The sequence below is a fragment of the Girardinichthys multiradiatus genome, chromosome 24 (genome assembly GCF_021462225.1).
Source record: "Girardinichthys multiradiatus isolate DD_20200921_A chromosome 24, DD_fGirMul_XY1, whole genome shotgun sequence".
In the NCBI taxonomy this organism is placed as follows: Eukaryota; Metazoa; Chordata; class Actinopteri; order Cyprinodontiformes; family Goodeidae; genus Girardinichthys; species Girardinichthys multiradiatus.
Window position 1 is genome coordinate 5,308,814 of NC_061816.1, and position 20,654 is coordinate 5,329,467.

Below are 20,654 nucleotides of genomic sequence, written 5' to 3' on the forward strand. Positions count from 1 at the left end.
TCTCGGTGTGCTCTGAGGAAGAGGAGCATGGCTCATTGTGTCAGTCAGAAAAATGGAAAAAAAAAAAACTTCTTCAGTACCTGAGGGAGCAAATCATACAAGAAAAGAAAAAAAAAAAACTCCTAAAAGTTTAAATCCAAGTTTATTTGACAGAAAGTAAAAACTGCATGACAGCTGATGGCTTAAAACAGTAAAAATGGAAAATCTGAGCAGGTTAAAGTTTAAAAGCTGAGCTCACTGATGGAACTCGGCAACATCAGAAAATTTAATCTAAACAACCATTAAAACCCAGTTGATTGTCTAAAACTTTCCATCAGAGGTGAAGTTTGACTTAATAAGAAGCTCTGAGTGAATAAATTTGTTTCTGCGTCGTCATTTGAACAGTCCCACTTTCTTCTTCTTTGGTTTGGAGGTGGGTCGCTCCACAGGACAGGTTGTGATGGGTGCAGGCTGCTGGAGGGAAGAGAAACATTTTAAATCAATCTAATTTTGTCCTCCAAACTCATGAAATAAAATCTACTTGATTAACTACAGAAGGAACATTTTTAACTAAGAGGCTTTGGTCGGTTTTTTCGATATATTTTTGTCAAAAGTTTTTAAAACCCTTGAATTCATCCTGATTTTGAGCCGTTCCGACCACAAACATCAACGCGTTTTTGGGAATTTATTTGATTAAGCAACACAACGTAGAGCCTGAAGATGAATAAAAAAAATTGACACAGTTTTCAACTTTTTCTCCCAAATGAAAATCTGAAAAGTGTGGCCTGCATTTGTATCCAGGCTGCCTTCAATCAATACTTTGTAGAACCACCTTTATTTGGAGGTCTAGCTTCAGGTCTTTATGGGTTTGTTTCCACCAGATTTGAACATCTATAGACTGAAATATTTACTCTCTGCAAAACAGCTCAAAATCAGATTAGATGGAGAACATCTGGGAACCTAAGTTTCCAAGTCTTGAGACTGATTCTCAGGTCTGGACTTTGACTAGGCCACTCTTACATGACTATGCTTGGATCAAAACCATCCTATTGTATCTCTAGCCGCATGTTCAGGGTGGGTGTCCTGCTGGGAGGTGAACCTCCACCCCAGTCTCAAGTCTTCGGCAGCCTCTAACAGGTTTTCTTCCAGGATTGTGCTGGATTTAGCTCTAACTCCGCAGCATGATGCTGCCACCACCATAATTCACCATGGCTATAGTTTATTTAGGGTATAAGTTTACGTCTGTGCATAGAGTTGCCATGCAGACTAAAAAGCTCAGTTTCTTCTTCCTTTTTCCACGTTTGCTGTGCGCCCTACATGGTTTATGCTGATGTGCAAAGAGGACTTTTATTTCGACAGCACGTTTCTTCTTGCCACCCTTCCTTAAAAAGGCAGATTGGTAACAGTCATTAAATCCTAAAAACTGGATCAGTGAGAGTGTGCTGGTTGTACCTTGGTCTGTGCTGCAGGTCTCCTAGCCTCAGATGGTTCAACCTGCTTGCTGGAGTTTTGATTTCCCTCGTCCCTCGTTGGGTCATCTCCATCTAATGGATGCAGGCATTGGAGAAAACGAACAGAAAATAAGTCAGAAAACATCAACAGAAAGAGTCTTTAATTACTGCAGGTCTTCTTTTATTTAGAGGTATCAGGTTTTTCAGATTTTTATTTGTAATAAAGTTTGAAAACCTGCTTTTCTTCAGCCAGTCATTTTATGCTTCAATGTGATGGCTTCAGACAAACGTTCTGGTCCATCACAGTCCATGACTGCTTCTCTTCAGCCCACTGGAACCTTGTTTTGTCCTGTTTCGTTGACTTTTTGTCCTTCAGCTGATTTCTTCCAGATCACAAACACTAGTTTCTGTTTCTGACCATTTCTTTTTCATTTCTTATGTTGGAGATTTCTGAAATCATTCTCAGGCATTTTGCTTTAGGTTATCTGTCCTGATGCATCGCCTGCCTTGGTCTGTCCAGGCGTTTCCTTTTTACATCCAGAACATTTTGTTTGGACTTGCTCCAAATGTTAGATCCAGCTGAATGAGAACAGCCAACATCTTCGTCCACACTTGTCACCTTGTTGGCGGGGTTTATAATCTTCTCCATTGTTTTGGGGGTCGTGCTTTCTGTCAGTCTGCTCAATATTGTCTGCAAGTTCTCTCCATAATTGCAGACTGATCTGCAGGATGAGACTTGTGCAGGTATTCGTTTCAGATTTGCAGTTTTTCAAATGAAATATTTTATTTTTCAGCCAATTTCTGAAAAGTTCTAAAAAGTTGTGAATGCAGCAACTTCTTACCCTAAAATAAAACTTAGTTTCACTTTCACTTTCAAAAGCAACATTTGGTTTCCCCAATCTCAAAATGCAAACTCAACTTCAATTTGATTTTATTTCTTTATGTTGATATTTAACATTTTGACCCTGATGTAGCTCCGTAGGTTTTCCAAATTCAACAGAGAAATACCGAACTTAAACTTCCTAAACTTCTCCCTAACTGAAACAACTGAAGTTATCAGAAAGTCGGCCCTGCAGCCAGATCCTCGTTTATGTTTTCAGAAACAGGAGTAGAGAAATATCAACTTTGAATCTTCCCTAACCTAACTGTCTGAGATAAAACTCACCTGGAGTTAACGTCTGGGCTGATGGTTCTGGCAAAGGCTGGTTCTGTTCAGCACCCGTCTCTTCGGGCCGCTTGCGCTTTCGTGCGCTCCTGTAAGCGACGATGGTGGCGTGCAGCTGCTGGAGGTCGGCGTTGAAGCCCAGAGCGTCTGATGGTTCAGACCACAGCAGAGGAAGAGTCTGAAGGAAGGAGGAACGAAAAGAAACTGTAAGGAAAAGTTTTCAGATTGTTACAGTGACATGAACAAAGTATTAAAATTCAAGTATTTACAGCCTGATATTTGAGAATTTCATTCCCAAGGAATTTAAACAATAGCTTGAAATAGTAGAAGAAAAATGAACATTAATTTCTCTGAAGCCCATTTTTATTTCCTCTATTTGGTTCATAATGTTTTAAGGAAAATAATTACCCTATGGGAAAAAAACAAAAAAAACATTGTTATACAGTAGCACACTTAAAGACACTTGAGATTCCATCTTTTATCTAAATTTTCTTGCCGGTTTGTAGATCTAATAAAAACAAAAAGATTTTCAAAATATGAAGCATACCACCTCCTCAGTTATCTTCTAAAAAATGTTTTGCAGAAATTTCTGCAAATTTATTTCAAGTCCCGTCTTAATTTCCAACTCCGCCCGGATGACACATCAATCCGTGCTGTCTGCTAGCACAGTTTCAAGAGCATGTAGGAGATTAAAGGAGACAGACAGTTCCGCTAGGACATCTGAACAGGGCCGTCAGAGGTCCTTTACCCATCAGCAGGACCGGTATCTACTGCTGTGCAAGGAGGAAGGGGATGAGTACTGCCAGAGCCCTACAAAGTGACCTTCAGCGGGTCACTGAGGTGAATGTCTGATCAAACTAGTAGAAACAGAATTCATGAGGGTGGCTTGAGGGCCGACGCTTGTGCTCACTGCCTGGCACCGAGGAGCTTGACTGGCATTTGCCAGAAAACACCGGAATTGGCAGGTTTGTTCTTTTCACACTTCTCTCAAGGCTGCAGTTATCCCTGTTGCTTGTGCACCATCTACTATCACACTTTTTCCTTCCACTTAACTTTCTATTAATATGCTTTGATACGGCCAAGCCAAAGACCTTCCTTCAGGCTCTAACCATCCTTCAGGGAGTCGATGACCGCCAACAGGACAACGGTCCTGTCAGCAGTCTTCCTCTTGTTATAGTTAAGTAGACCATAACATGACCACAATATAGCATTTTTTTTTATTGGTCTGATGTAATATTCTAATGTTCCAATAAAATTAATGTTGGTTTTCATTAGCTGTAACGCAAAATTAATCAAACAAAATAAATGCTGAAATAAATCACACTGTGTATTAATTAATCTGTGTATTATATAACTTTTACTTTTTGAATTGAATTACTAAAATAAACCAACCTTTTGACGATATTCTAATTTATTGACATGCTCCTGCAACACTTCCAGCTCCCTGACCCAGCCTAACTTTTTCAGTTTTACTTTTCCTGTACAACAAGGAATCAGAACCAGTTTACATCCCATCCATCAGTTCTATGCCAACTTAATCCTGCTTAAGGTCAGCGGTCTTTATGTTTGAGATAATAAACAGAATAACTGTCAGCATTTGTTTTCCAAAAAAGGCTTAATTTATTGTCCAAATTGTAGCTATTTTAAAACCTGCCTTAAGTTTTTAGTGGGATATCCGTTAAACAGGAACAGTATGGAAATACAATTTATTTTTCAGTGTATTTATCGTTATTACTATATAAAATCACATAGACCAACATGTAAACATCAATCCTCCTGAAATCAAAACTTCTCATTTTATAAAAGTACTATTTCTTGCTAGTTTTGGATGCGGCTTTTACTTGTAATGTTTTTGAATGTTTTTTTTTCTAATTATTTAATAACTTTTAAATGTACTTAAATTAAACTACACTTTGAAATTACCCTTGTTTTTATTGAACTTGTTTTTATTCGATGCTTAAAGGATTATGCTCTTTCTGTGTCGGTTTGATTTTTTTGTTTTGTTTTTTGGAATGGATGATTTCATTTCTTACATGGAGAAATTTCTATTATTAAGTACAGTATGAACATATGTAGACGTGTATATATATATCCACATTTTATTTCTAGTTTTTATCGACATGGATATTTCTCTTTATTTTCCGCCCTGGTGTGACTGGAATTGGAGGTCATGAATCCTTGAAAAGACTCGTCCCTCGGTGCCTTTGAGCCGAGTTAGATTTACGGCGCTGCTGCAGGAGTCACATGCCCGAGGTGTGATGCAGGGCGTGCCGGCGCTGCGATAAGCCTCTAATCAAAGCTACATTATTGGCACAGCCGACCACATGCGGTGAGGCGAGCAGCAACAACTGACAGATAAGGCAGTGGGTCAGCTCCTACTACATTATGCGAATGCACGACTGATAGAAAAACACTCGCTATTCACTAAATCCCTCTTTTTTTCTGCAAAGGAGAGGACAAACTCTCCAAATTAGCTCCTCAAATATTGACCAGGAGAAATTGGTGGTCTCCCCCTCGCTGACAGGGCAGAGGGGCTCCTAAACACACTTTGGTCAGGTTTCGAGGTTTCTCATTGATTTATTTTTATTTGTTTGTTTAAATATCGTAAAAATAAATGTCAGCTCTGGTGCTGCTCAGGACAGAGAAACCAATGTGTTGGGGGTAGAGAAAGCAGCAGAAAGCCCACCTTATACTCTCTTTATTCACGTTTTCCCTCCCCCTTCGTCTCGGGCTGCACACCAGTTCACTTCATATCATTAAATGTGAAACGCTAAGCTCAATTTGTTGGATCCGGTTGCCCCGAAGCAATGAAATCAACACTACATTTAATGGTTTGGATTCTCCTCCTGACCTCCGTATAGAAGCCAATTAGCATCACTGACAGGATATTTTAACTGAGTGCTTCCGGGCTATTTATAGCAGCCATTTTTAGCCTTGAATTTGAGCTTGAAGAGCATATGAATGTCTGCTATGGAAAATTGCCCTCAGATGAGAAATCAAACAAAGAGGGTTTGAGGATCTGAATGAAGGAAGACCACAAAAATTGCCAGGGAGGCTAGGACACCCTACTAAAGCCAAGCCCGGGTGGCGAGGGAGCTTCAAGCAGCTGGTGGTAGAGTCTTGGACCCTGGGCCTCAGCTAGGCTCAGAACTATCAAAAATCAGGAAGCCCTCACCAATTGGGTCCACTAATGGTATGCAGGGACACTGGTGCTTCTCTAAACCCTTTAGGTTTCTCGGTCGCTGCTTGACAATTTGAAGCTTCAGCTCCCTCCAGAGTTTCAGTAGGACTAAGGTTTGGAGACTGGCCAGACCACTCAATGTGATTTTTCTTTAGCCACCCATTTGTTACCATGGTGGTATGCTTTGGGACATGCAAGTGTACTGGCTGAGAGAAGAAAGTTCTCATTTTTCATGTATATATTGCGCAGTCCATTGGCCTTTCAAGCAGACCACAAGCAGTTCAATGCCATTGTTCCTATTGGACACAAAAAGTAAATATTGCTTTCTCTAAATACTAAAATTTCTACTTTGTATGCCACCTTTGGTTTATACATTTTCCTGGTTACTTTTTGCTAAACCGGCATCTTTAAACCAGCCAAAAGCAAAATCTCAAACCTGTGACATCTTAAGGTCAATGGGAAGCTCTATAAACCTGCAGATTCAGTGGGTAATCTATGGAAATCACTGCCAAAGTAGAATAGAAGATCTTTCTCCTCTGGCAGAACTGGGCTTCCATACCACTGTATTTTTGGAAATGAGGCCCCAGGGAGTGTGTTCACTCGATTGTTAGCTACAGCTGACCAAAAAGGAAACACCAGACGAGGGAATAACGAGGTGATTACAGCAGGTCAATAAACTCACACTCATTCTGTCGAGATGTGTAACCTACTGAAAATGTCCTCCCTGCTTCCAAAACAGAACAAAGTCCACTAAGGACAAATGAAGGAGGAGGAAGGAGGAGCTCACCTGGTGTCCCCGCCTCCACAGCCGGCCTTTCAGACCACAGTAAAGCATCATGTGTGAGAAAGGTGATGAGAGGACGGGGAAGAGTTGGCAGCCTGTTGGTGTTTTCTCTATTATTAGCAGGTAAATAGGTCTGATTTTAGATGAGCTGCTGTTGTTTTTTCAGTGTGGGGTCTGGTGCCAGAGAGTCTCCCATTCCTCATCCTCGCTTCTGACCTCATATTTACTCTCCCCCATTTCTTTCAACATCGTTTTCGCTCATTGTGACCTCAGCTTCCCCTTCTGACCCAACGAGTACACTTTAACCCAACGTCCTTAGAGATTGTGTTAAATGTTCTGAAACACCATCGGTTTGATAACATTTAACAACCATCAGACAAAGCCATTTCTACATCATAAATGAATAATAGATTTGGGCCTGCACTATTCCAGAAGGGTTTGTGCATATATGTTCCTCAGTTTGGGAGAGGATATCCAATCAGGACAGAAATCTTAAAATGTAATTGGGAAGATTTCATAACAAAAACTCTAAATCTTTAAGTTTCTTAGCAGATGAATCGTCTTCTCTCTCCAAAGACTTTCCCTGAACTTTATGTGAAGCTTCATTTACCGCTCTGTTGAACTGGTGATGTGTTTGTCATACTGGAGGTTCCATCCATGACCAATCTTCAATGTTCTACCAAAGGGAAGAAGGTTCTGGTCCAATATTTTAACTCTTCGTGGTCCCGTTCATGGGCTGCTAATCATGCTGAACTCGTCCTGTAGACTTTGCAAGAAAAACAGCTCCAAAGCATGATGCTTCCTATGTGCTTGACTGTTCTGATGGTGTCTATTGGGTTATACTTTGGCGATATAATTTAGATGCTTTTATTGAAAGAGAAGAAGAAAAGCTTCCAAACAAGATGATGACTGTAGTTAAACTAGAGCAGGAAGCATGACGTAAGAAAACATGTACCCGAAATGTCATCATTCGAAGAGCAGAGGTGTCTGTGTGAATTGAAGCTTTACATAAACCTCCAGCCTCACCCACACCTTGACTTGATTTACCTTTCACCTGCTTCACATCGTCGTCAAGTCTGCGGTGGGCAGCTGACAGACAGAGCAGGTTTGGATCAAAGTTTATATGTGGTGCCTGATAACATCAGAGCTAAAATGTTATGAGTGGAAAGCTCTGAAAACGGCGGCCGTGGTCGGCCGAGCAGAGCAACTTCACATGCAACTGCTCTCATGTCGCTCACCATCCCATGATGTCTTAGAGGGACATCTCGCTCGGCCGGTCCAAGCTGGGAGCGGGCCCAGAAGGCGGGGAGCGGCCCGGCCACAGAGGGCCTAATTACAGGCCCTGAACCAGAAACTGTGCAGTTGACACAAGACTCAGGAAAAAGGAGGATCTGTCACTGTTTGCAGGATGGATGGGATTTGTTTTTACCCAAACTGTGGAACGTCTGCAATTCATTCATAAGAAACTCAGAAAACGCTAAAGACTCGACATCAGGAGCAGAGATTTCAAACAAGCAGAGAAACCAACCAACCCAAACAGTTAATGAAACGGTGAATCAGGTGACTCTAACTTGCAGAACTCCTTTTTTGAGGTGGTCACACTGATGAAGATTGATTAACCAATTAATTTAATCAGCAGCATGTGACTGCTACTATCCCCCTTAAATCCATCACTTTTTATTTTATTATTGGAGATAAAATTAGGTACGACCTTGAATCCGTTAACAACTGAACTGATTTTGGCCTCCAAATCAGATCTCAAGTGTTATCACTGATTATCTGGATGGTAACATAGTGGCATTCATCGTTTCATACCTTCCCTTAAATGGACAGTGAGATATGGGTGTAGTTTAGATGGTTTTGTGTAAAAAGACGAGAAAGGATCTAAAGGATATGATCATCACCACCTGGTTGCTTCTTTCTTTACTCTGTGGTTTTTGAACACCTGATGTTAGATTTAAGTAACTTTAGAACCTGATAAGGCCAAATTAGTTTTATAATGTCTTAAAACTTGAATGAACATGTGGTATCTGAACTGTTCGGTTTGTTTTTGTGACGTCACCATCTAAAAACAAGAGAAAATCCTGGATTTCAGCACCTTGTTGGTCTGCGGGGGGGTCAACCGATGTCCCAGCTGTCACATTAACAACCGGCTGCCTGACATTTTGGTCTCCCCGTCTCGACCCAGTTTCAGTGACAGGTGGATTGATGTGGATTAAACCCCTTGATAAATCAAAGCAAACCTGTCAAACTAAAGAAGGTCCTGGATTGTTGAGCACTACCTAAATGAAATCATAGACGAGTAGTTTTTAATTTGATTTATAGATATACAACAAATAAACCGTAGAAACTATTTAAGACTTAATTCCTTAAAAAGAACCGGCTAGGACTCAATCATGAGTCAGAACCTAAATTTATCTTTTAAAATAATCTGACAAGCATTCATTGAAGCCTCCCAGCTAAATATCTCCATGGTTTTCACACCAATGTGTGTGTTCCCACTTCATATGAAAACCCAGCTCCTTCCAGCTTCACCCACTTCCCACCTCAGCCATGAATTTCTAACACAGGTGAGATAAAGAGTCGGTAGCTGCTGTTTGTGAGCGCAGTCAACGGTTTACTGAAGTAGAAGACAACTTCCCATCTTCACTTCTCTACAACCCCTGGTGAAACATATGTGATCCCTCTTCTTAGAGGATGTTCAGTCAGAAAACAAAGCGTAGATATGACACACAGCTATTTCTATTGAACAGCCGGATATTCTGGTTTTGTGAACCATGCCATAAAATCTAATGACATTGTTGAAGTTGTTGGCGTATCTATGTTTTTAGAAATAGCAGAAGGAAAAGTGCTGGAATCGCGTAACATTCTGGAAAAGAACATTTTAAATCCGTAGCTTGAATTGTTTGAGGACTTCAATATTCCAATATTCTCCTTTCCCGAAGAACAGATGAATGCTCTTTGCTCACTGGAAAGATTAATCTTCATTATAAAACAAAATCACTCCATCATCAAACCTGCTTCCTTTAACCAATGTAGGTCTTTATCCTCAATAATGGTTGAATTATGCTGCTTTTTAAAAATATATTTAAACATTGGTTAAAGAGAGTTTTTTAGACCGGACCAAACAAAGTAATGCAGTTGCAACTGATTGTTTCGGGGGGCAGTATCGCGCTGACTGAGAAGAAACAATCACCATGACGTCTGTCTAATCTGGGTTTTGTTGCTACTTTGGTGTTCAAATCTAGTTGTGCACTTGTACCTCTTCACTACTCCACATAGCCCTACGATACATTCTCAAACTCCTTCGTCTTTGGATTCGTGCTCCTACTTTGTTTTTCCTCTACTTCTCACATCCTCTCTTTCTGCTTTTGGTACGCTGGCCCGGCATGGATTCACACTACAGGCGGACTGCTCCAGGGTCCGGATAAACCATTCCAAGGCCAGCAGTTGTAAACACGGCAGGGTATGGTTCTCTGGTCCATGATGGGTTCACATTGGCGTGATGTGCTCCAATAACTGGACTGTGACACGGTACAGTGTTCCAAAGGTTTGGTGTGAAAGCACCGTAAATCCACTCAATGTAGCTTGGTTTTTGTGCCAGATAGGGTGGTCTGAGTTTTTCAGAAACTACTGGATCTGCTGGGATTTTCATGCACAACCATTCCTCTGGTTTACAAAAAATTATCCAAAAAGGGGAAAAAATCCAGGGAGCAGCAGCTGTGTGAATGGAAATGTCTTGTTGATGTTGGAAGCAAAAGGAAAACAGGCAGAGTGGTCTGAGGTATGCAGAAACCGGTCTCTGAATGTTCAACATGTGGAACCTTGAAGCAGATGAGATACAGCAGCAGAAGGTCTCCCTGAGTGCCACTTCTGCCAGCCAAGACGGTTTTCAACTTCAGCTGAAACACTCAGGTGTGCGGGCCAGAAATTGGACAACATGAAAGGATGGATCCATCCTTCTGTCTCACAGCTAAAACTGGCGGTGGTGTCATGGTGAGGGCAGTATTTTCTTGGCACGAACTGAGAACCTCCACAGCCTACCCGAGTACTGTTGCTGACCATGACCATTCCTTTAGGACCACAGTGTACTCATCTTCTGATGGGTGCTTATAGCAGGATGATGCTCCACATCACAGAGCTCAGATCATTCCAAACTGGTGTCTTAAACATGACTGTGAGTTCACTGAAGCCCAGTGACCTCCACAGTCAGCAGATGTGGATGTGCAGAAACAGGGGAGTTGAATCATGGATGATTATCTGACAAATCTTCAGCAACGTTGTGATGCTGCCATGTCAATATGAACCAAAATCTCTGAGGAATGTTTCTGATTTGAAACTCTGCTCTGAAGAAACTATCAAGGTGCACCTATTAAAGCAGCTGATGAGTTCGAGATGTTCCAGAATTATCTTTTGGCCAAAGCAGATTCAGGATTCATCCCTAAATCCCACATTCATCCATTCAGCCACAGATCATGGCTTCTTCGCTTCAGTCCACTGGAACCGTACTTTCTTCTGTTTTGGTGTTAATCATGGCTCTGGTTTGGCTTCTTGGCTTATCTGGATTTTCCAACATGAACATTTTGCCACACTCGGTGTAGACTTACCGTCTAGGAGGAGTTTCATAGCCCTTTCTATTGTTTCAGCTCACATCTCTCTTGTTGTGGCCTTGTTTTCTGTCAGTCAACTCAAGTTGGTCTGCAAGAACCCTTTTAGGGTCTTGATAAACTGAAACCTACAATTCTTTAAGGCTTATTGTAGTCAGACAAGCAACACAAGCCACATTTTGTAATTAATCATCGCAAAAGTTTCTCTACAATGCCACTGAGGGCTAAACGAACGACTCAGTTCTGAGTTTAATCAGGCATTAAACTGATAATTCATCCGTGTTCTGTTAACGTGGAAGTTGTAGTTAGAGGATTAAACCTGTCCAGTTCTGCTGTTTTTGAATACATCCATCAGCTGCACAAGACTTTAATTTCATGGATAGGTGCACGTCTCTGTAAAGATGGGTTTTCCTCATTTATTGTTTTTAGGCTCATTCACTTGACAAATATTTAGCTGAAGGAAGAAAACCAGAAAATCTGGAGTCAGGAATGCCACATTTGGAACCCACAGTATTTTTGCCCAATTACGTGATTCATGTAAACCTCAAGTGAGGTGTTTTGGTCAGGAGCGGCCACAAATTGACAGATGCTGTTATACTGCTGACCGGTTGCCATGGAGCCACGAAGCCGTTGTCCAAAGAAACAGGAAGCGGGCGACGTTCCCAAACAGTGACAGTTCAGAGCTGCAAGCGCATGGCACGCGTCAGGGCGGCTCACAAACGTGCACACTGATCAGTGTAAACCAAGAAATGAAACGCACTGTCTGTCTCAGAGCCAGTTCAATCACACATTTATCAATCTCCACTGCTAGAGCTGTGACTTTACACTGGGAAAACTGGATCAACAGATCCCCAGCAGACTAAGTGGTCAAAATACCTCCTGTCTGAACATTTAACTGGCTTGAAGACAACTCTACAAAGCTGAAGCTTTCAAACCAAATAACACAACTTACTGTTGAGCATGGTGTCGGCAGCATCATGTTGAGGTGCTTGATTCACTGCCAGTGAAAATCTGAACTTCTAGAGGAAAGTTTTATGGTCAAACGAGACGATATCAAAATGATTGGCTGCAATGACAAGAAACATGTTTCAGTCAAGGTGAAGTAGAGCAGCATCATGTTGTGGGATTGTTTTGCTGGCAGTGGTACTGGGGCATTACACAAAGCGGGTGGAATAATGGTTGTAGCAGCATCATGATGTGGGGGCGTATGTGAATTACGTCTAGAAGTTGGGTTCGTGGCAGGAAACTAACCAGATCAAATAAGCTCCTACAATTGTGCCAAGAACAGAGGACAAAAAGCATGTGGTTGAGGGACTTTTAACCAAAACGTCACCAACTTTGAGTCCGTATGTATAATTTTGACCTTGTGCGAATGAGAAAATCCACAAGAAGGTAAACAGACTCCAACCATCATCCCTACCATGTGGACATGTTCCAATTTTTTAAAAGAGTACGAAATGGTTTTGAAGAGCTGATAAAATTGACCCTAGGTGGCGCCAAAGCTGTCACAGGCTAAGAGTATCCCAAGTATGACCATGGTGTTTATTTAGACAGAACCTTGTTAAAAGTAAAATCACAGAAGTTATTTTGTTGAGAAACTATGAAAAATTCCTTTATTTTAGAAAGATGCTGACAACACATTTACCACCATTTAAGCTGCAGTGTGAAAAACGTAGATCAATGGCTCACATTCTTGGTGACAGTTGGCCTTTAAATAGGGCAAAAAGGACAATGTAAAGAGCAAAGTCCCAATGGCCTTGCATGAAGAAACCTTCTAAAATGTTGCAGCTTAGTCTGAAGAACAAATACGTTAAACCCGGGTCAAGCGAGGCTTACAGGACACGTCATCCCTGTTATTATTAAAGCCTTTGTGGGATGCGACTCTGCAGTGTAATGGAAGTCCTCTTTGCAGTGAAGGACAATAAACTACAGAAAACTAGGAAGACTACTTGCCTTGTTTTCAAAACAGCATTTTACCAGCCTTCTTTAAGCGTAAAGGTGCTTTGTGAGGATGCTTGTTGACTAAACACCTTCCAAACCAACATACTTTTGAAACCATTTCAAAGTCTAAAACTGTGATATTTCTAGATAAAGTTCATTGACAGGGACCCGGCGACTAAAATCAAACAAAGCCAACCTGCAACTTAATTCTGACCCATCTTTGCTTACATGGTCCAACACCAAGGCCCTGACAAAGATAGGGACACAAGAACACGCACACCGACACATACTCAAAGAAGCTGATGTGATCCTGAAAGGATTTGATTTTTCTTTTTATCCTTCAGCTCCACAGCTAGCTTTAACCAGTGCCCAACTTCAATCCAAGTGTGTGTAAATACATCTGTGTGTCAGTGGGAAGCTCAGACTATTTCCACCCGTGTAAATGTTGACCTGAGCTGGGCGGGGTGTTTGTGTGGTGACCCGGTGGGGAGGGGCTCCGCAGGGAAAGCTGCAGTAAAAAATAAAAGCAGCAGCTCCTGTCATCATCGACTCTTTTCCGCCGTCCGTCTGTCCTTCACTCCCCTTGCTGTGGGAAATGAAAGCCACAAAGGGAACAAACACTCCCGGTAAAAGAGGGGGTTGATGAGGCGAAGATTTCTGGGGACGATATTTGCTCCATGTTGGCACATAAATAACCCTAAAATGTCAAAGAAGTTCAACTCCGAGGGAAAAATACTGAAGCTGAAACTGAAGCTGGGTGTTTTACAGGAACAGGACAAACCATTGAAGCTGTGACGTACCTGCAGCTCGGATCTTAGAAATGCACTTTGATGTTAAAGAGCAGTCTAACATTTCAACAGGCTTTATCTTTGTCTGCGATGAAGACGAGCTGATGAGTCTACTTCATGTGACGACTTTTACGTCACCAGGAAGAATTACCGATGACTCTTTCCACTAACATATTCCTCTTAAAAACATAATCATTCACCTTTTCTGGGTTTTTGAAAATAGAAAACATTAAAAAACCTCTAAAAACATAAAACTTTCTCTAATGATGTATTAAAATGTTAGAATATATTATAAATTAAAACGGATTTTCTAACTATAAAAGTTTGGACTAAATAAGAAAAAAAAAAAAAATTTAAATTAGAGGAATTTCCTTTGCAAATTGAAAAATAAATCCACAACTTAAAAAACGCATATCTTTAAATTGAAAACGACATTTTTCTTCGCAAATTACAAAACAGTTTTTTTTACAAACAACACTATGGATTTTAAATTCAAATAATACGATCCTTAACTTTAAATGTATTGTTTTAGATCAATAAGAGAAGCTCACAAGTCTTAAGACAAATCTTAATAGTTCTGTTTATTATACAGCAGGTTTTAAACCTGTTTATTTAAAATATGTAATAAATAAATAAAAACAACATAAGTGAAACAGATTCTCTGATTCTAGTTTTAGCCGATAATTTCAAACATTCTATTATTTAAGATAAATGTTACAATTTTCTCCTCGGCTTTTTTTTTTTTTTTTTAACTCCACATGTAAATTAAATTAGGGATTTTCTTTGGAAATTAAAACAAATTTATAAAAAAACAAAAGAGGCCAAATCTGAAATCTACAGAAGTTCTGAGCATGAGCAGAAGGATCTGTGAGGATGGTTGCCATGGAGATGGAGTCAGACAGCAACACAAACATAAAGTCAGCAAGTGCACAAAGGGTAAACTGACTGGCCCTACCCTGATAGATAAATACTGCACACACATGCTAAACGCCTCCCTGATTCACACACACACACGGCCACACACACATTCAGCCCTTATCCAGCGTCTGATCCGCCGTTTGACGCATCCTGGCGACATTTTTCCCCACACATGTTTTATTTCAGTCTGGACTTCGGTTCGTGGGTGGCTTCAACGCAATAGAGAGGAATTTGCCATGAGAGAGAGGACTTTGATCCACTGCAGCTTTTTCTTCTATGGTTTCTGACTGACCCCTTCGACAGACATTACAAACCAAAAGCACAGAGAACCCCTGTAACTCTGGACTAATCCTTCCTATTGGAGGTGCACCAATTGCGGTTTTTTGGCCGATTACCGATCTTTAATAAGCCTGACCAGCCGATTCTGATTTTCTTTATATCTGACACTGTCAGGTGTCATAAGGTCACAGCACACCTTCAGTGTTCCAATCTTATGTTGTCAACAGGTGTGAACTGAGCACGTGCAGACATGACCTGGTGGGCAGGTCTGTCAGTGAGTCCTCTCTCCCAACAGAGCAAGACGGGACAGTGGGTGATTTTCAGACCTTTGCGGAGGTAGATGAGATCGGTTTCACATTTAAGTATCGGCTGATCACCCAAAATTAAGGAAATCGGGGCCGATCAATTGGTGCACCCCTACTTCTGGTACCTGGGCTGAAAATGTGTTTCTTCTTAGATTAAAAAAATATCAAGAAAAATGTTTATTTCCTGAATAATTACAACCACCTGATGCATGAGCTATTCTGAAATGGACTCAATTGGATCATCTTCTCAAAAACTCATTCAGAAAGTGGAGATGCTTTAAAAATGAGTCGAATGAGAAATGTATTACAGATATACCCGATGGCCCCATTTCAGCACATTATAGCATGTTTTCAGCAATAATAGAAGTATTATAATGTTTTTATAACAAGATCTTTCATTTTTAAGCATTTTTTTAATGTATACTGCTAGTAAATATATATCAAGTGTTTCTGTATTCCTGTTTTTGTTTTAATACATCTAAACTTGTCAAATCTCCACAGACTCTTCATAATTATTTCTAAACAAGCCGGAAGAAGAAAACTGAACTGTTAATAAAACAAAAGCATAAGAAATAAGCAGTCAATGAGTGGTTCCCATGAAGATTTTAACAAACAAGCCTACACAGTGACTCTCAAACCACCCTGCTGGGGTTTGTTTGTTCTGAAACATCTAACCACAGATACGTCTTCAGGTTAAAAAACATAACAGAATTTAGATGAATCAGAAACATAAATACTGAAGGTGATGATCAGCAGAGAGAGATGAGAAATCCCACGCCTGAATGGAGCAAATACACCCACCCACACTCAGGGACTCGTTCTGATTGGCTGACAGCATCTGATGTTCAGATTCTTGGATTTTATTGTTCAGTTCGAGGGTAAAAGCAGCTCTCTCGTGTGTTGCTAAGCTCTTACCTTTTCAATGAAGTCCTCTGCGTAGGGTTGCTTGTCAAAAATGTCCGTCTGCAGGCGCTCTGTGACAAAACACACCTGAATCACCAACAAACACCTGTACAGTTAAATAATCACCGTCTCCACTCATCAGAACAGCTGAAGTCGGGGAACTTCAAACACTGCAAGTTCAATTAATTTCAGACAAAAAGAAAAAAACAACTACTTGCATCTTTTGGTAAGCTGTTGGCTTTATGTTTCTTCACACATTCATCTATAATGAATTCCATCATATATTAGTGTCAAGTTTTATATTGTTGAAAATATGTGAAGTTGTCCACCTTAAAGTTCATATTTCAACAAAGTTTCGTGCCAACAAACCTTCAAATGGTAAATGGAACGACTCACAAGCCTGCACACATTCATACACCCATTAACAGATCGGTGGGCAACTTTTGGCTTTAAGCACCTTTGCTGATAAAGAAAGAACAGAAAACGGAGGGGGGAAGCACTCCTACTTCCCCCTATTTGCAGAAGAACTGAGTGAGATTTGGGAAAGAGGGCAGAGTCCTCATCTTTCAATCACAACATTTATCTCCAGGACTGTAAAAGTTGTTCAAATTAAGGCATCAAGGGAAAGAACAATCTAAAGCTGACTGAAACAGACTATCTGAAGTAAAGTTAGCTGCCAGACCATCAAGGTGACCGTGGGTGGTGTTTGTAGGCATAAAGTTTCAGGAAAATGCTCTTTTCCTACAGTTTTTAGTTGTGGCCTCTGTGCAAACCTTCTGCGGATGCCCACAGACCACGATCAAGTCCTTAAAATAACATTTTCAGAGCCACGTTACTGTAGTGCAGATAAGGCCTTGAGATTGCAACATGGACTGGTTATGTGGAGAAAGCTGAAACTTCCAATCACTGCTGCTACGTTTAACAACCTCTCAGCTTGCTGATTTTCTGACAATGCACTGGTTTAGAGAGTTAGGAGTCAGAGTAATAATGATGGTCAGAACAGGCACAGAAACCACAACATTTACTTAAATTTACCTAAATGTTGCCAGAATTACTTTCTTTAAATCGAAATTCATTTCACAAGCAGTCATTTCCCACAGTGGTGAATTACAGGCAGAGTGAACTTTCTTCCACATGTTTCGCTCTTTCGGATGTGGAAATGAATATAACTGTCACGATGAACACACGGAAAGAAAGGCAAATATGTAAAAGCATGAAATAAGCCTTTTGAAGGAGCATCACTTCATGATGATCAGCAAAGCTGTAGTTGTTTAAGACGAGAACAAAGCAAGTGCTAATAAAAGTTAAGAAATCTGTTTTGAGTCTGAAAAATAAGATTTAAAGTAAATTCAGATGACTAAAATCAGAGAAAAACCTGGTGAGGTCCACTGCTGATGACAAATGAACCATCACCATGGTAACGGGTCAGAACAGGTCTGGAGGAGGAAGTGTCCTTGTCAGAGACTACTATCCACAGAAGACTACATGAACAGCAATAGAGGTGCTTCAGTACAAGTTGTGGACCACCAGTTAGGCACAAAAACAAGATGGTTGGACTACAGTTTGGTGAAAAAAAGTCATTAACAGAGGCTGCGGGAGCCTGGAAAAAGTCTTCTGGACAGAAGAGAACAAGATGAACCTGGACTGCAGTGATGGACAAAGAAACCTATGGAGATCGAAAGGAACCGAAGAGCAAAAGTCGAGAAGCTCTCAGGTAAACACGGTGGTGGTACTGTTGTGATATGGGTCTGTAAAGCTGCCACAGCTACAGGAACACTGGCTTTCTACGATGATGCCGATTAGGATGGCAGTTGAACAATCACCTCTGCGCTCTATAGAAACAACTCCTCTGCTCCAGTTTCAGCAAATGACCTCCAAACCTGCTGGATGGAGCGCCATCCTCCTACAAAACCATGACCCCAAACATCCTGATGAAGGCACCACTGGAGTTTCTTCCAGATGGAAAATCAAGCCGAGCACGATTTCACTATCCGAGGAAGGAGCTTAAAGGGAAAATCACCCAGAACGAGCAGGAGCTGAAGGTGGCTGCAGGGGAAGCTCTGAAGAGCATCACTAGAGAAGATCCTGTCTCTAATTCACAGACTTCAAGCAGTCTTTTCACTGAGATAAAAGTTAAGACTTTAACCTCCTCAACAGGCCTTATTCATTATTCTACGTTGTTATGTTACTATAATCTCTTTTATTTGTTTAATCCTTTGTTGTCAGACTTACATTTTTCTGCTTTCCTGCAACAATCTTCTTGTAAAGATAAAAATCACACTCTTTAATAAGTAAAATAAAAAGGTCTGGTGTTACTTTAATGTTCTGTTTCTTGGTTCTGTACCTCTGCTGAGCGTGGCTCCATTCTCCCGGTAGTCCTGAATCTCTTCGTCCTTCCGGACCAGCAGATCTTCCAGGTGCTCCACCTGCCTCTGCAGCAGGCGGCTCATCGCCAACAGAGGGCGCACCAGCTGAACGCAAACCTGAGATGCACAGACATGTTTAGATCTAAGGAAAGCATCAGCCGGGTGTTCCGATGTGTTGAAACATACCAGAGCAACAGGAGCGGGGCTGCAGTGGAACTCCCAGTAGAAAGGCAGCCCTGCCAGCTCGCTCTTCAGCCTCAGGGTGATGTTTCCATCCTCCCACCGTCTCACAGAGATTTGAGCCTTGTCACCAGTTCGGCCACCTCCTGACAAGCAAGGCTGAGCCACCTCACACAGGTGGGAGAAGAATGCTCTGACCGACGCTCGCAAACGCCGGTTCAGCCCCTGGAACAGCAGAGCTGGATTCATCAAGCTGGTTCTGATGAGGCTTAGTCATATGCTTAGGGTTCACAACGTACCTGCGCTCGGCTCTCAATGGCCACTGCATCCATCCTCTCCTCCCAGACACACTGCATGTCAGTCAGCAGGATACGGTACGCCGTCTCTCCAAACCAGCTCTTCACCAGGAGCTGGCAGCCATCGATGGTGACAGGGCGCCACGGATGCTGGTGGAGTACGTCCTCAGCAGGATCAGTTCTGGGATTCATCACAGCAGACGGGCAAGCAGACACTTTAAAGAAGAGGAGCACAAGTAATCATTACTAAACAGAAATAAAGATTGGAACTAATACAGACGCTTGGTTTCCTGCTACAATCCCAGCTTTTGTTGCAAAGTAGCAACTTGCTCAGGAACACAACCAAATATTACAGGAAGTGTATGTATCATTTTGAGCTTGCTCAGATTATAGAAAATCTACATGAAATTCTAACTTGAGAAGCCCATTATCAGTTTTAAAAATCATTGAAGTTGTTATAAAAGAGCTGAAAGAGTCAAAATCGTCACCTTATAGCCAATTTTACTTTTAATCAGACCTGCATTTTTTTTCCTGGAAATCTCTCACCTCTGAGGAATTTGTCTCCAAAGCTGCTCTGAGGTCAGTTAGAGCCAGGCCACATCACCGCCTGCCTGCACGGCGGGGCAGACCGCAGTAACAGGTCCTGTTTTTGGGAAAATAAGGGAACAATTTCTCGTTAAAAACACGGATCGTGTTATACAGACTGACTCACTTAGAGCTGAAAAAATAAACAGGGCTGATTCTGTGACTTTATGGCTCCTTTAAACACAGAAACCTGAAGGAGCGGGAAGTGATTCATAGAAAAGCCCTGAAAAAGTTAGGAACGCCCACCATGTTCCGTTTAAAAATACCGGATTTTACACTTCCATTATTTTATTTGCACAGCCAAAACATAAACAGCTTTTATATAACATGGACCTACATTAACAAATACTTATCTCCAATTCGGCATCACGTTTCGCCGCATTAAAAGGTGATATATATAGAAAAATGTGACACATTTTAGTTTAATATCCTAAAAGTTGACCTACCTTTATAAAATACGAGAGCTAATGTTAGCTGTTATATGTTTTTAAAAATAATTAAACACACCTAAGTACTTATTCTGCTAAAACTGCTAATAACACATTAAAATAGTTTAATAAACATGTAAAAACAAGATTATTCCTTTATAAAAGACTAAAGTTTCTAAGAACAGCAGCTCATTAGTCGGTTGTTTTTGACAAATTCCCCCACCGACATGAAACACTGAAACGCACTACTATGGTTCCGCTTTTGATTTAAGAACTGTGACTATACCGCCACCAGCTGGTTTGAAGTGAGAACTACAAACTCCAAATAAACATTTTCTCAAACGGAGTCTTTAGATAACATGTTGTATTTATATTAGTATAATGTATTTCAATAGGATCCAACTTTACATAGTTTTTTTTTTTTTACTGTGACATGCTTCTGACAGTACAGGAAAATATTCTCTTCAGTCTCATCATATTCAGTCAAATTTTACTAAG

The 20,654-nt window shown here is 41.0% G+C and overlaps 1 protein-coding gene across 3 annotated transcripts; it reads right to left on the bottom strand.

The window, feature by feature from the left end:
- Positions 1–125: 125 nt before the first annotated feature.
- Positions 126–20,384, bottom strand: nhej1 (nonhomologous end-joining factor 1). 3 transcript variants are annotated; one of them, XM_047355957.1, is made up of 9 exons: positions 20,175–20,384; positions 19,690–19,786; positions 19,147–19,324; positions 18,854–19,072; positions 18,646–18,784; positions 16,314–16,372; positions 2,596–2,773; positions 1,432–1,523; positions 126–453 (listed from the first exon to the last, which is right to left on the bottom strand). In XM_047355957.1, the coding sequence occupies exons 3-9, from the start codon at positions 19,201–19,203 to the stop codon at positions 373–375; spliced, it is 825 nt and encodes a 274-aa protein (XP_047211913.1). In that variant the 5' UTR covers positions 19,204–19,324; positions 19,690–19,786; positions 20,175–20,384; the 3' UTR covers positions 126–372. The 3 variants fall into 3 exon arrangements, with proteins under 3 accessions (XP_047211913.1, XP_047211912.1, XP_047211911.1); XM_047355956.1 differs by having other exon boundaries at positions 126–450; positions 19,147–19,358; XM_047355955.1 differs by having other exon boundaries at positions 19,147–19,358.
- Positions 20,385–20,654: the final 270 nt, after the last annotated feature.